Raw genomic sequence first — 14,426 nt, 5'->3', positions numbered from 1 at the left:
GGTTTGCTTCCTGTTTCAACCAAATAAAGTCAAATCAGTTGCGAAACGGGTATCACCATGTTGGAGCCAGACGTCGTCAAAAATAAGTGATTGGTCTAAAACAACGTTTCTATGGTAACCACTCTCACCAATCAGGAGTTGGCTTGTTGGGAGGTACCACTTAAAATGGGACTTTGTGGAACATTACAACGTCAGACTTGGGGGCCAATATAATGTCTGAGTAACAACTGTTTATTTCTCTGTAGAAGTCTGTGGGGTTTTAGCATCTTCAGGTACTTCCTGTTTGGAGCACCAGAGGAGAAGAGTCACTCAGTCCAGTTCTCATATACTGTCAATGTTGTAAATATTTATATATGCACATTATATACTCTATAGTGTGTATTTGTGTTAAACTACAGAAGAACAAAACATGTCTTTTGGATGGAAGATCCATTCTGACAGTAATGTCATGTTTTCCATAATTATCCATTTCTGTGACCAGAGTTCAAATTATTATTTTAAATTAGTGTTGTTTTAAAATTTCCTGCAGCCCTTATGGTTGAAGTAGAATTCAACTTGTATTTTTTTCAGGAGCTGCCTGCCAACAGTGTTCTGCTCATCTACCTATCAGCCACTGGAGTTTTTCCGACAGGTCATTCAGACTATGAAGGTAAATCTTCAGCTGCATTATGAAATGCATCAAAATAGTAATAATAGTCTTAATCACAGATGTCTTGAGAGTTTATTTTTGTACTATTACCAGCTTGTTGTATTGTTTTTATGTCCTGCCTCAACCTTTGCCTGAATTTTCAAAATAATTCTGCTTTAGTTCTGCGCATTTTAGGGGAAATTTATAAAAACCTCACCAAAATGTGTACAACACCAAGCATCTGGAGAAATGAATTTTCACCTCCTATCACCACCACCCACCCCTAAAAATAATGCCATCACAGCTGCCAAAAAAAAGAACTTTTTGGGGCTCAAAAAACAAATTTAACAAATAACAAGGATTTCCAACGAAATATATAAAATTATTATAGGATTTGATGGCTTGGACATTTAATGGCGAAGTGTAAAATTTTCCTTTTTTCGCACAATATGGGCGAAGAAAATTTTTGTTCAAACATTTTGTTGACCTTTAACCTCGGGCATTCGCTTTACATCATGGATTAAAAAAAAAAAATCACCTTTAATACCAGCTACAAATTAAGGAATTTGATCTATCTCCTCCCAACTCATTGAGCATCATTAGGAAGCTACTGGGGAAAAAATGTTGGCTTCAGAGTTTGTAAATTTTGAATAAAATTTCAGAAGTGGTCTTCCACTGTTGCTGGCACATTTTTCCTGAAACGATGTGAAAGTTTATTACATGAATTGTTGGCTCAAGCTGAGCATGGTTAACAGAAAACTTCTGTTGCTATGGAAAAAAAAAAAAAAACTTTTGCCATAACTTCTAAAAGTTATAGACTTGTTCATCACCTCCAGACAACCAAAAATTAAAATGGTTGCTATGGAGAAAAAAAAAAAAAAAGCTTCCATTTTGAAGAAAACTTTTAAAGTTGAAGAAAACTGACCAGGCTGGGAGGGACATAGGGGGGAGATTGAGGGGCGAGTATCAGCCAGTCAACCAGAAGGGGGCGGGTCATACATTTTCTGACAGTAATTATTACAGTTCTCACTTATCAGAGTCAGTGAACGCACCGGGACAGAAATTCCCCCTGTCATCCATTTTGATTGGTTCTCGTGTTAGCCCCGCCCCAACGCGCCAAAGGAGGGCCAAAAGTTTTGTAACTGAAACTTTCAGATTCGTAAACGAAAAAAAAAAGTTTTGAAACTGAAAAAAAGATTTGAAACTGAAAAAAAAGTTTTGAAACTGAAAAAAAGATTTGAAAATGAAAAAAAAGTTTTGAAATTGAAATTTTGAGTTTTGAGACCTATTTTTTTCGGCCAAACATTAATATTTTTTTCAAAATATATTTTTTTGGTTTCAAATAATATTGTCCCCGATTTAGCTCCATATGAATCCTGCAAACCAACCTTTTCTGCAGTCTCCTCAGAACACACCGTCTGCTCACACAAGTCTTTTCTTTCCAGTGGGGGGTTATGACTTTGGGGGGGTTCTCACAAACACCAACAGAGACGTAGTGAACGGTGAGACGGTGCAGAAGAGGATACAGGCCCAGAAAGAAATGCACTGGTGAGTCCGAGCTTTCTGAAGCAGCAAACATTTTCAAGTTGTTGACTAAGACAGAAATATTTTAGGAGGGGGCTTTTCTCTGACTCAGACACAGATTATGTTTACGATCTTTCAGCCTTCATCCAGGAGATTTATTCCCTTTTACTCGGAAACCACTTTTTATCATCGTGGACTCTTCCAACAGTGCAGCCTATAAGGTAGGTGAGCAGGTGAGGGGTTGATTCTGTAAGGGAGGGGGGCGCACTGCAATGTCTGACTCTACGATGGTGCATATTGTGTCCCATCTGTGTAGATTTATGAGTAATATCTTGTTTTGAATTCCAGAATTTCACCAATCTGTTTGGCCAGCCTCTGGTGTGCCTGCTGTCTCCTACCATGTATCCTAAGACTGTACAAGGTGTGTGTCACCATGTCGTGTGTCTTTCTCCTCCAGTAGGAAACTTAAAAAAAATACTCTTTACCGGACCGCTCATAATGTAATGAGGCTAAAGTCTCCTTGGGCAAGACACTGAACCCCACATTGTTCCTGGTGGGTTCAGCAGCGGAGCCACCGTCAGTGTGTGAATGTGTGTTTAATGGGTGAATGGGTCTTTGACTGTAAAGCACTGGGCCTTTTAAGAAGACAGTAAATCATTCACCATTTACCTGTTCACGTTAACTCTTTAACTACCCAAAAAACAAAACAAAACAAAAAAAAAATTGCGAAAAAAAAGTATTTTTTTCTGTTGCTTATTGACGGAGCCCCTAAAGAAACATTGAATTAAAGAAAATTCTAAAAATACATACATAGGGTCTATATAAAAAAATGAAGTAAAAAAATGTTTGGCTAGGAACTAGTGCACATCAGTTACTATCTGGTGCACACTCTTTACTATCCAGAATTGTAATTTTTTTTTTTACTTCAAATTTTTTTTTATCTTGGTTAATGACCACATATATTTACTGGAAAAAAATGTTTTTCTAAAAATTTAAGTTAAGAAAAAAAAATCTAAAAAATACTTACTGGTGCGCACCAGTTACTATCTGCTGCGCGTCAGTCAGTAACTAGATTTTTTAGATTTTTTTTTTTACTTCAATTTTTAAGATAAAATATGTTTTTCTTTAAATTTTTTTTTTTTTTTTTTTTAGCTTCAGGTTTTTTTTCTTTAATGCCCCTTTAGAGGCTCCATACCTTGGGGAGTAATACACACATACGATCATTTTAAAAACCTGTTTTCTAAATGTTACCGACCATTTGTTAGAACAGGAAGTTAAAGGGTTAACAAAGCGCCCTGATGACTGTTGCTGATGAATCCTGTCCTGATGTTTCTCTGCTGTCTCCCTGTGACCCTTCAGATCAGTCCCAGCGAGGGAGTCTCTTCACGCTGTTCCTCTACAGTCCGCTCCTGGCTTTCTCCTCTGTGTGCGGCCTCAGCAGCATCCAGCGAGGGATCTGGGAGAGGGCTCAAGAGTTTTTACGCAAAGTCTTCCGTGACATTGGGCAGATGATAACTCGCTCACGGACCATAGGTACTTCGCTCAAGAACGCCATTCTTTCTGAGCAACTCATGCTACATGAAAATACTTGATAAAAAGTTAGCAAAACATTGGTGGGTGTTATCAAGTTTGAATTTTAATATAAAAATCGAAACTCAGTTTTATCCACTTTCTCTTTGGCAAAGAGTCCGAGAACTTCTTGTCATTAAAAAAGGAAATGAACCAGTTTAGAACTTAGGATTTACTTTTATACCATCAGAGGAGGTGTTTGGATCAAGTGTAAACAGCATTTCAGTCACCAAACTCCCAGCATGCACTGTGCTGAGGTCAAACCTCGACTGAAATGTATCCAAGAAAATAACATCTGTGTCTCTACAGCTGGAATAGGTTGAAGATTATTTTTAGGGACGAAGGGAAGAAGGTTTTAAAATAGATTGTAGACTTGGGTTTAAATTTGTGTTTTTCAAGACTGACTGATATGAATCATTTACCCAGTTGTGTGTTTTTTATTTATTTTTTTTACCCACAGGATGATAAACTTAGCAAAGTGGAGGATCATCCATCTAGTGCGATATCCTATAAGGGACAAGATGTCTTTTATTTTGAAAGGAAGTCATACAAACCTCTGTCTGAAGTAAAAAAAATATATATATATTTATATTTTAATTTTTACTTATGCTAAAATAAAGAAATATAGATTTTAAAAGTAACAATGATACAAATGTGAGGCAGTTTCAAATTTACCTAAATGATATAAAATCAGACTTATTGGTTTTGATCAGTGACAAACAGGCCTAAATGACTCTTTAGTATTTTAGGTTAGTTTTACTTGGATTTATGGTCTGAAACCAAAAGTTAGGGTCAAAGAAATTCACTGAAATCTCATTAAATCATTTGTATTTTTACTATTCCCCATTTTTTGTTTAGGTTTGACCTCAACAAGTTACCCCCAAACATTCCAGCTGTCACTTTCTTCTCAGCCTTTCATAATAAAAGTATCTCATTCATAAAGATTTTAAGGGGAATCTCACATAATCTAGGATCACACAACATATTGAGGTTCCTGTAATAAGAGGAAAAGCGATTTGATTCACCCGTTACTCATAGGATCACTGAACAAGAGTTGAATTTGAAGAATTCACTCAAACATAGAAATATAATAAAGATGGGAAAAGAGAACTCTGTTCTTATGGTTTCCTTGTTCTCATTTTTGCAGCACTACATTCTCGTAAAAATGTGAATAAATACAGTACATTTTCTGCGCTATTATCCTTGCAGATCAAGCCTTTTTGCAGTTTTTCGGTGACGAGTTCCTGCGGTTACTCCTGATCCGTTTTGTGTTTTGTTCAGCTGCACTAAGACTTCATAAGGTCTTTCGGGTAAGTAAACGCTGCTGTCAGAATGCTGTTAGCATACAGCTGGGAGAGCTCCAGTCATGATCGTTCACCATGTGCGTTCCATGCTGTGTTTTGACATCTATTCACATTCTTATTAAATTAGATCACAGCTATTTTTGGATCTTTGATCTACATTTTATTTGGAGCAACGATAAAAACTTTGTCTCTAAAAAATTGTTTATCCAGGTCTTAGATGCATTTGTAGATCTATAAAAGGCGTCATTTACACATTTACACAAACGCTTTGAACAAAGCAGAAAAATTGGAAAGTTGAGAGTTTTGTGCGTGTTTTTAACGGCAGGAGGCCCGGAGTTTCCCGGAGTCGTACCCGGAGCTGCCCAAGCAGGACACGGTGGAAAGCAGCCTGCTGCAGAAGCACATTTTAGAGCTGGCAGCCATGCTGGACGTGCAGAGCTCCTTCTGGGAGGATTCTTTGGAAGCCTACTGACCTCTTCTCAAAGGGCAGGAGGCACGTGTGTGCACACAGACTCAACTGCCAGAGCCCTCCAGCTGAACTCCATTTTCTTTTCCCTTTTGCAAAAGGTAATCTAACAACCTGTTCAACCCACAAATCTCACCTATAGGGAATTTTAAAAGCTAACCTGTCATAGATGAGAGTTTATTGTAAAAAAACAAAAAAATAACTCAACTCATGAAGAAAAATCAAAGCTGCTCATAATTTAATTCTCTTCTTAGTTTCAAACTGCAGCTTTAAATCATAAAAAATATAGTTTGGGTATTGTAAAGAAGTTGGCATCCATGATTATAATGTTTAATTTATATTTGTTTATTGTGTTAACATGTATGAGATCTGTAAGGAATCCTTCAAGATTAGAGCATCAAAACAAGCCGTCCGTTTCTATGCCTGTATGAAAATCCTCTGTGATTTGTCTAATTAATAATGAGCATCATAAGGCTGAATCATTTTTAGCAGATCGAGTTATTTTTAACAAAAATATCAGTCTACATTCAAGCACTGACAGAAGCTGAGTGGAAAAAAAACAAAACAGCAGCAGAAAGGACCTCATCCATGAAATTACCCACAATTACTCAGCCCCTTTTATTTTTTTAATGTACTGTATATTTAAAATTGTACCTAGATGTTTGTGCACTCACCCACCAGCCTCTTTAAGAACAGTATACAAGAGTGATCAATCGTGTCTGGAGTTGAAGTGTTTGGAGGAGGTTTGCTTCTTCTTTTTGCTTTTGGAGGTCAAAGGCTTTCAGAGGAGGATCCAGGGAACGCTCAGATTGACTCCGCCTCTCGTCGGTGCAGTTCCCACCGTTAGGACGAATCAGAAAGAAAGCACACGAGTCCAAGAGGGCGTCACGTTTAAGAAACGCCAAGTATTTTAGTGAAACTTTTGAGTCGAAGCACATCTTACCCCCACTGCCTTCCAAACAACAGCTTATTTATTACTTATAGAGCACTTTTTGATCAACTTTTAGAATATTTTCCCATAACATTTTAACCTGCTGCCCTAGATATCATGAAGAAACATTACAAGCTTCTACGTTTACAAAGTTCGACCTCCGCATCATAATCAGACCTCCGCATGCTGCTATCTAAGAGCTTCACTTACACTTATTTGTACAGATAATTCCATTTCTCTGTAGTCTTAAACAAATATTTTCTTCTTTTTGCATTTTCCTTTTAAAACGTCCTTTTTTTGTTTCTTTTCTTTCTGTCTGTAGGATTAAATATTGTTTCTATGTTTTAAGACATTCCTTAAATCTCTTTTTGGGGACCAAAGTTCTCGCTTTAATATGAAGATTTACCTCATTCCAGCCTGAATTTTGTCATGTAAAGGACCATTTAAATGCATGTTAGATGCTTAAATGATGCACTTGTTTAATTTATTATAATTATATGTAATATATAACTGAGCCATCTCAAACAGCAAGTGATTTAGTCTGCAAAATGCCAATTTAACCTGAATTCCCACAAATCTGTGAAGTTTTTCATCCTGATGTTTTTATGACACATTTCCCTAAAATATCAATTGTAGCTCATAAACCTTGTGCACAGATGTATCATAAAAAATCAAAAATCAGCAGATCCTTTCATACATACATTTGCAATAATGATGTTTACCAGCTTCATACACACATATCAGCACAACCGAGTAATACTGAGGGATGCCAGTAAACTTGTTATAATAAAAAACTAGAAAAAGAGTCAAACTCTCTTGAGAGTTATCGCTTAAATTTGTAAAGATGTGTTACAGAACGCTGATCCAGGAAACTAAGCCTTTCTCTTTTGTTTATTTGATATCTGCTACCGAAGTTATTTTCTTTTATTACATCTTAACTAGTTTTCCATACAAATCTCTGTAAATGGTCTTGCAAAACCACCAACTTTTTTAATCAGGCTCCCTTCATATTCTGCATCTGAGTTCTGTTTTAATGTCCTACTGCATCTTTCTGGCTTCCTTCATGATCAGCAGCTTCAACGGTTGAAGTTTGTAAAAGAGGCACAAGTTGGAGATAAAGCTTTTGACTTTATACCATAAATTGTAGCTTAACATTTGAAATCTTTCATTGAAGCACTTTGGATGTTTTCATTTGTCATTATTGGGTGAATAATTTAAAAGTTTCACATCGTCCCCGTCTCTATTTTTATGGGTAAATATTTATCCCCCATTCTGCCCAGTTTGAACAAGTGAAAGCTGGTGAGGTTTGGATCAGCTCACTTCCCTCATTCTCCAAACCATCTCTGAGGTCATCAGGTTCAGACACAGATTAAATGAGCGATGGGTGGCATGTTGATGGAAGATTTCTTCTTCTTGGCGGCAGGTTTTGGTGCTGAAGCATCTGTAGGGATGCAGGAACACATACTCATATTTGACCTTTAGAAAGTCTCACCAGCCACTTCTTTATAACAAGTCAAACATTAGACTCAATATGTGAAAAAATGTCATAATCATATGATGATGGATTTTGAACCATGACAGAGGAGCTCATGCTCACAGAGGAGGTCAAACTGACAGCAGGCAGACCATCTGATCACTGTGTTGATCCTTATGCTGAAGCCCCGCCCCCAATCCTCTGATCATATGTTAATACCAAGCTGAAATATTGCAGCAATGCATGCACAGGTACGATCTACGAGCGTTTTTAGTGTTTATATTTGTTGACCTGTTTTGTGTGTACATATGATGTATAGTAATGTTTTGACACTATGTGTTTGTTCATTTTTTTGGTCAATAATGTGTATTGAAAATATGATGAAGGAAAAAAAGGAGCAAATGTCTATGAGGCCGATTTTGTTTCCTGAGTGTTTGTTTTTTTTTTTCTTTCTGTACATTCCGTCAGTCTGAAGACTTTAAGCGAGCCAGAGGAACGTTCCAGAAAACGCAGCTCTTTATACATTTTCCTGTGTTCTCACAGCCCTTGTGTGGACCATTACAGAGACTGTAGACTTGTTTTTACTCTACTTTTTCTAAGAAAACAGGTTTTTCCAGGGTTCATTGGACTGGTAAGCTTTATGACTGATTTTTATTTTTTTTCTGAAAGATTCTGTTGTTGCTCTCTGACTAAAATAGGACGACAGATTTCTTCTGAGAGGTGTGAATCCAGCTTATAAACAGTCACGGACAAAAGCTACAGACCCCGTTTTTAGTGCAAAACATAATTCAAATCATCTTATGATGGTATTGAGGCAAATATGAGATCAGCAGGATGTAGCTTATTGAATCATTCTCCATGTGAACGCAACTAAACGAAAAGAAATAGGTTCATCGCTTCAACGGTGGATCCTCGGGACCATTTAAAGAAGTTTTTGCTTTTAAGAGTTGAAGAAGAAATCCTCTTCTGTATTTAAAAAAAACAAAAGCACAAGTGAGGTTTACAAATCTTCATCTCAAAAAACTGCAAAAACTTCTAACAAAAAGTCCTGAAGTCCAAGGAGGAGATGCACAGCTGTCATGCACCGCTTCATGTTGGTGAAAGCCAAAAAACGACATACAAATACCTCATTGCAACTGTGAGGCATGGCAGCGACGGCTGATGGTGTGGGCTTGTTTTACAGCCTCGCATCTGGAAAGCAAGCCCACACTTCCTGGAAAAGAGTTCAATCCCAGCAGCAAAGACACAACCTTTGGGGTTTATTTATTTGCAGTAAACAATCGTCGTTTGTAGGTTATATTTGCAACCTGAGAAAAGGTGATTTGGTTTTATGTTTCACAAACTCCAAAATAATTTAACAAAAAAACAGGGACCAACTTTTGCCCATGACTGTTCATCTTTCAGATATTTATTTTTTAATTGGTGTATTTTTTTTTCAGTGAAAGGTAATAAGCCTCCACAGAAAAGGGACCAGTGCAGAATATTGTAATTAAAAATAAATAAAAATCACTGACAAATTAATAAGATCAGATCATGTGTATAAAAAAGGTTTGGAAAATAGTGTAATAATAGAAAATGGAGATATTTCTAAAATGTATAAAACTACTGTGATTGGAATGCAAAGAGAAGTTCACAGCAACCAAAGCTGAACTCTCTTAGGAACACTTGTAAAAGGAATCAATCATTATTAGGAGGGCCAGCAGTAGAAAAATACACATCATCTCTTCCAGAGAAATGCACAGGTCCTTTCTACCTTTTACCATGTTGAACGCGTTCAGAAGGTTTTATAGACATACGTGACTTGCTTGTTGCCATCGTCAAATGTATTTTAATATTTCTGTTAAAAAAAAGAAAAAAGAGCAGATGGTTATCTGTAAGCAGCATGTTTGCTTAGAATAGAAAGTGCCAAAGACTGGTGTGCCCTCACTTTCCCATTTCATGGTTGAACCAGTTCATGTCTCAGATGTTTGGTTTCTCTGTGTGTTGCCAGATGGAGTTAATAAAAAAAGAAAAAGATCTGGCTTCATAAAAAAATGAATCTTGCCTCTTTTTTGGAGGGGGGGGGGATGTTTGCATGATCTACACCCAACAATAAAAAATAAGCCGACCACAGTTTTAACTCAATCTGTGTCCTAAAGAAGAAAGGATGCTGTGACACATGCAAGGCAGGAATCAAACCTGCAATCTTCCAAACAGGAGTCGACCGCCCCACCACTACACCACAGCTGCCAGATTAATGCATGTATGATGGAATATACATTTACACTCCCACTCTGATCATCTTTTGATCTATTTTAAAAACTTTCCCAGTGGTGTTTTGATAATCATTATGCCATTTTTAGCTTAAAATGAAATAATGAAAAAAAACCTGTGTCATTTTCTAGGACATAGTTTCTGCAAAGCGGCAGGAGTTCATTAGAAATTTACCTCTGAATTGTGGATGAAATTCCATGTCTGGTAACTCATCCATACAAACCAGCAGTCACACTCAGAAGATAGTAAAATAAAATGACAACACACAGATAAAAGGAAGATAAAAACAGATCATTGGATATAATAAAAACATTAAAAATGACTGAAAATATCAATGATAAAAGAATAAATAAAATGTAAATAAAAAGTACAGAATAAATCAAATGTACTCTCAGCAGTATATATGCATTTGTGTTCTTTTTCTTCTTGTTTTCCTGTCATCTGTCTCCAGTTCCTCTCGTTTCTCGCGTGATGATGTCCAGTTGACTTTGTCGCTTAGCAACGACTCCATCTTGACTCTGCTCCAATCATTGGCCGAACTGCATACCACGTGGTTTAAACTAGCCAACCACACGGGACTTAGCTTTGCTGCTCCAAGTTAATCGAGCTTCAACTCCAACCGAATGACAAAGAGATACGCGAGTAAAAAAATCTCAAAACAATAAGCGAATGAAGCTAATTTATCTCCTATCGAATAACATTCAGTTTCGTTTATGGTAAGTAGAACTTTTATTCCTTATAGCAGCGATAAACGCTGTTCACGAGGATGTTCTGCTAACGGTCAACAAGTCGCTGTTTATTTGGTCAATAAATGTTCATCCTCAACAGAAACACATTTAAGAGACATCAAATATGCTAGAATCTGTGCTTTACAATTATGTTGCCTTGGTTAAAATAGCATAGTTGATAATAACAGACTTCCGCTGATTGTCATGATTTGCTCAACATATTAGATTTTAAGTTTTTATCTCATCTTGCAAAATAATTTAAATTAACAGCCATATATTTGTATAAATTATATTTCTTGATAAAACAAAGCACTTTTAAGTAGATGTGTGTTAGTATATTTTTTTCTGGTTGTACAAATATTCTATTTAGGTGCAAGTATGTTTTGTCAGTGCTACAACTGAGGCAGTATACTTAAAGTTAACTTTTTATATTCTATCCATCCATCCAGTATTATTGGTATACTAAATAAAGCCAAGTAGTACAAACGATATCTTGTCCATATTATTTTCCCCCCAAAACCTATTTGCTGTCTGCAGTGTTAAAACCTCATTAGTTGTTGTTGTTCTTCTCTACTGTCATATGTGTACTTGTGTTCTTTGAAGACATAAATCCGGTCTTCTTCCACAGAGGAAGACCATGAGAACTCGCTCAAGCTCACCTCCGATTCACGTGCACGTCAGTGAAACCACGCCAGTCCATGTGCACGTGAAGAGCCAAAGGAAGAGTCCTGCCAGGAGACCTCAGGTCAGGATCTAGTCCACTTTGACACAGATGTTTATACTAACAAATGCTTTCTGTAAATCTTTTTTTAAAGCCCTTACATTACATGTCTGTTTCATTTGTAAAGTGTTTTAACTTGTCTTTTAAAGGGAACAGTGAAGGATGACAGAGTGAGTCTTCACCCCACTGTTAACGTCAAAACCAGAGTACCTTGGATCCCACCAGGAAAGACATCCACAAAGAGAACGTCATATAAATGGGAGGTAACAAGCTACTCCAATACTTTAAGCAAATCCCAATGTTTTTAACAGTTTACTGTAGTAATGTGTTCCTGGTTACAGTAGTACTAATAGGTCTTCAAGCATTTGGGGAGAAATATTCGCTTAATACCAACTGAATGCTTCACTGTTTTCTCTGTATTCACATGTTTTCATTGTTCATTTGATTAAAAATCACAAAATATCATTGCCTTTAATAATTTTAAAAGGAATACACAAACATGTGCTTTATATGATCACAAAACAGGGTAAAAAAATAGTCGATAAACACTTGTAACATTAATAAACTACCAAAAAAATAACTGTCTAGGTTCAAAGAGAGCTGAGATGACATACATTTGCTTCTTCTCTCTCCTTTTTAATCAATCAATTCAATACATTTGTACAGATTTCTTTAATTAATTGTATTAATGATTTAATTAATTGTGTTCTGTACTATATTTATAAGTGCAAATGTCTGTTTAGAATTAAGTTAAATTATAATTGGAAATAAGGAAAATGTATCTTCATTTATTATAAATAATAATAATAAATAAATAATGTTGTCACAGTATTTAAAGTCTAAACCAGAGCATTTTTAGAAAAAATATATTTTGACAAGCCATTTTTAATCTAAAGAAAAAATAGTGTATTTAAATGTTTTTATTACCATCATTATGGGTCCACTGGCAAAAAGACACCTCTGTTCTATCCACTGTGAGTTTAACATCTTTAAGACACTTTAGTGAGCTATCAGAATTGCTAAGAGCCTGTTTTCTATAAAGGGGCCAACGCATTGCCTGGAGATCACACCACCAGTCGCGGAAATCGAACCCGAACCCGGCCAACCTGTGCTGCGTGTGGCCGACCTCACTTCAGAGAAAGAAGAAGACCTAAAAGGACGGATCAGCCAGTACGAGAGAAGGATTGACAGCTTACTGACTGAAATCAGCTCTCTGAAAAATGAGGTATGCTTCCGGTCTGTTTCACTGAGCAGACGGCATCTGTTGTGAACTCAAACCTGAATGTTGAACATCTCAGACTGCATACATGGTCCAAGAGCTAGACTTGATCTCAGACAAAGGCTTTCAGGGTGTTTTTTGTAAGGAATAAATATTATAATTCACTTAAAGTTGATTTAGCATTATATAAGCTCTTTAAAGTATCAATTTTTCTTGTTTTTTATGCTTAACATTATTGCTAAATTATGTCAGTCTTTTATGATTTCTTATGTGGATCTTATGTAAATTCAGTGTTAATGTAATACTTTTTGTACCATTTTTTAATATTCACATCCTTCTTAATTAAATACAAAAAAACTTATGATTCTATCTCGTCTAAACAAATACATTTTGGATGGTTTCACAGAGGAAAGTTGAGCATTTCAGTTCATTTATTTGTATTTTTTGTTAAATCTTTTGTATTTCCAACATGAGTCAACTTACTGAAACAGCAGTTTTCCATTTGAAACTCAAATCACTACTTTCATGTTTTCAGACCCGCCAACTTTAAGAAAGAAAAGTTCTCTGAAATCTGCCGGTTTGTGTTTTGGTTCCTCTGTCCTCGTGTGTGAACAGGTGGAGCTGCAGAAGAAGGATCACCTGCTGGAGCGTCAGACTGAGCGGCTCAACGTCTCCCAGCGCGTGATCGCCGAGCAGGAGGAGGAGCTTGCTGAAGTGGCCGAGCAGCTGGAGGAGACGGAAAAGGAGAACACACGACTGCGCCAATCCATGGAGAAGATGCTGGAGGAGACCGAGCAGAACTGGTGATTATACCATCAAAGAGTTTACAGTTTGAGGAAAAAAAGGATTTTTGAATAGTTAACTATTTAAACTACACACATCCATGATGTACAATATTTAATTAACATAGTAAAACTGATCATCAAGACAACATAATATTTATAATATTAATTTTTATGACATCAATTATGTAATTAAAATCTGCGTTTCAGAACCAAACTACTGAATCAGTTCACTTCACAATTCAGTTGAATTTTGATTGATTATAGTTTGATTAAATATGCTGTACATTTCTTTTCAATATTCAATTCTGTAATCAATTTTGTTTGAATCTTAAAATAATTTGAATTAATAATTGTCATAATTAAAATAAAATGTTCTTATTATAAAAACTAAAAAAAAATATGTTTTTGCATAAAAAGAGATTTCCTCTTAAGGATACTGATTTGAAGATTTTATGAATTGATATTCCAGTTGTCATTTGAAGATTGATTTAATTTACAGATTTTCTTTTAACGCAGCACTTCCAGGACTTCTATGAATGTTCTTAGAAAGACAACAAAACCATTTCCTTGCAGTCCATTCAGTTCTTCACAGCAACTGCAGTGTAAATCATTTCAGTTTAAATCAAAGTAAATTAACTACTAGGTATTAGTCCATAAATATTTTTAAAATGATTCCTCAAAGTGTTTGTCACAGTCAAGCTAAGGCAGAAGTGTCAAACTCAATCGCACAGAATCCAAAACACACCTCAGGCCGCGGGTCAAACAGGATAACATTTATTGAACACTCTAAAACTACATTTTAAATCTTAAAAAATGTAACTTTT

General features: G+C 36.1%; 2 protein-coding genes across 5 annotated transcripts in view; both read left to right on the top strand.

Moving 5' to 3' along the window:
- The window catches only part of scai (suppressor of cancer cell invasion), a 34,316-nt gene extending 24,382 nt beyond the window's left edge, over positions 1 to 9,934 (top strand). For all 3 annotated transcript variants that reach the window (XM_024264798.2, XM_036214481.1, XM_024264795.2), the window contains 7 exons: positions 571 to 649; positions 2,074 to 2,176; positions 2,292 to 2,373; positions 2,501 to 2,573; positions 3,512 to 3,685; positions 4,931 to 5,031; positions 5,351 to 9,934. In XM_024264798.2, coding sequence (XP_024120566.1) covers positions 571 to 649; positions 2,074 to 2,176; positions 2,292 to 2,373; positions 2,501 to 2,573; positions 3,512 to 3,685; positions 4,931 to 5,031; positions 5,351 to 5,497 — 759 coding nt within the window. In that variant the 3' untranslated portion in view covers positions 5,498 to 9,934. The remainder of the gene's footprint in view (positions 1 to 570; positions 650 to 2,073; positions 2,177 to 2,291; positions 2,374 to 2,500; positions 2,574 to 3,511; positions 3,686 to 4,930; positions 5,032 to 5,350) is intronic.
- A 755-nt stretch (positions 9,935 to 10,689) lies between these two features.
- The window catches only part of odf2a (outer dense fiber of sperm tails 2a), a 15,344-nt gene continuing 11,607 nt past the window's right edge, over positions 10,690 to 14,426 (top strand). For both annotated transcript variants that reach the window (XM_024264800.2, XM_024264799.2), the window contains exons 1-5: positions 10,690 to 10,865; positions 11,506 to 11,622; positions 11,748 to 11,861; positions 12,641 to 12,823; positions 13,433 to 13,620. In XM_024264800.2, the coding sequence (XP_024120568.1) occupies positions 10,863 to 10,865; positions 11,506 to 11,622; positions 11,748 to 11,861; positions 12,641 to 12,823; positions 13,433 to 13,620 (605 nt within the window). In that variant the 5' untranslated portion in view covers positions 10,690 to 10,862. The remainder of the gene's footprint in view (positions 10,866 to 11,505; positions 11,623 to 11,747; positions 11,862 to 12,640; positions 12,824 to 13,432; positions 13,621 to 14,426) is intronic.

The sequence above is a fragment of the Oryzias melastigma genome, linkage group LG12 (assembly GCF_002922805.2).
Source record: "Oryzias melastigma strain HK-1 linkage group LG12, ASM292280v2, whole genome shotgun sequence".
NCBI classification, from domain to species: Eukaryota; Metazoa; Chordata; class Actinopteri; order Beloniformes; family Adrianichthyidae; genus Oryzias; species Oryzias melastigma.
Note: the sequence above shows the minus strand (reverse complement) of the source record. Positions and strands in the feature narration are given on the sequence as shown.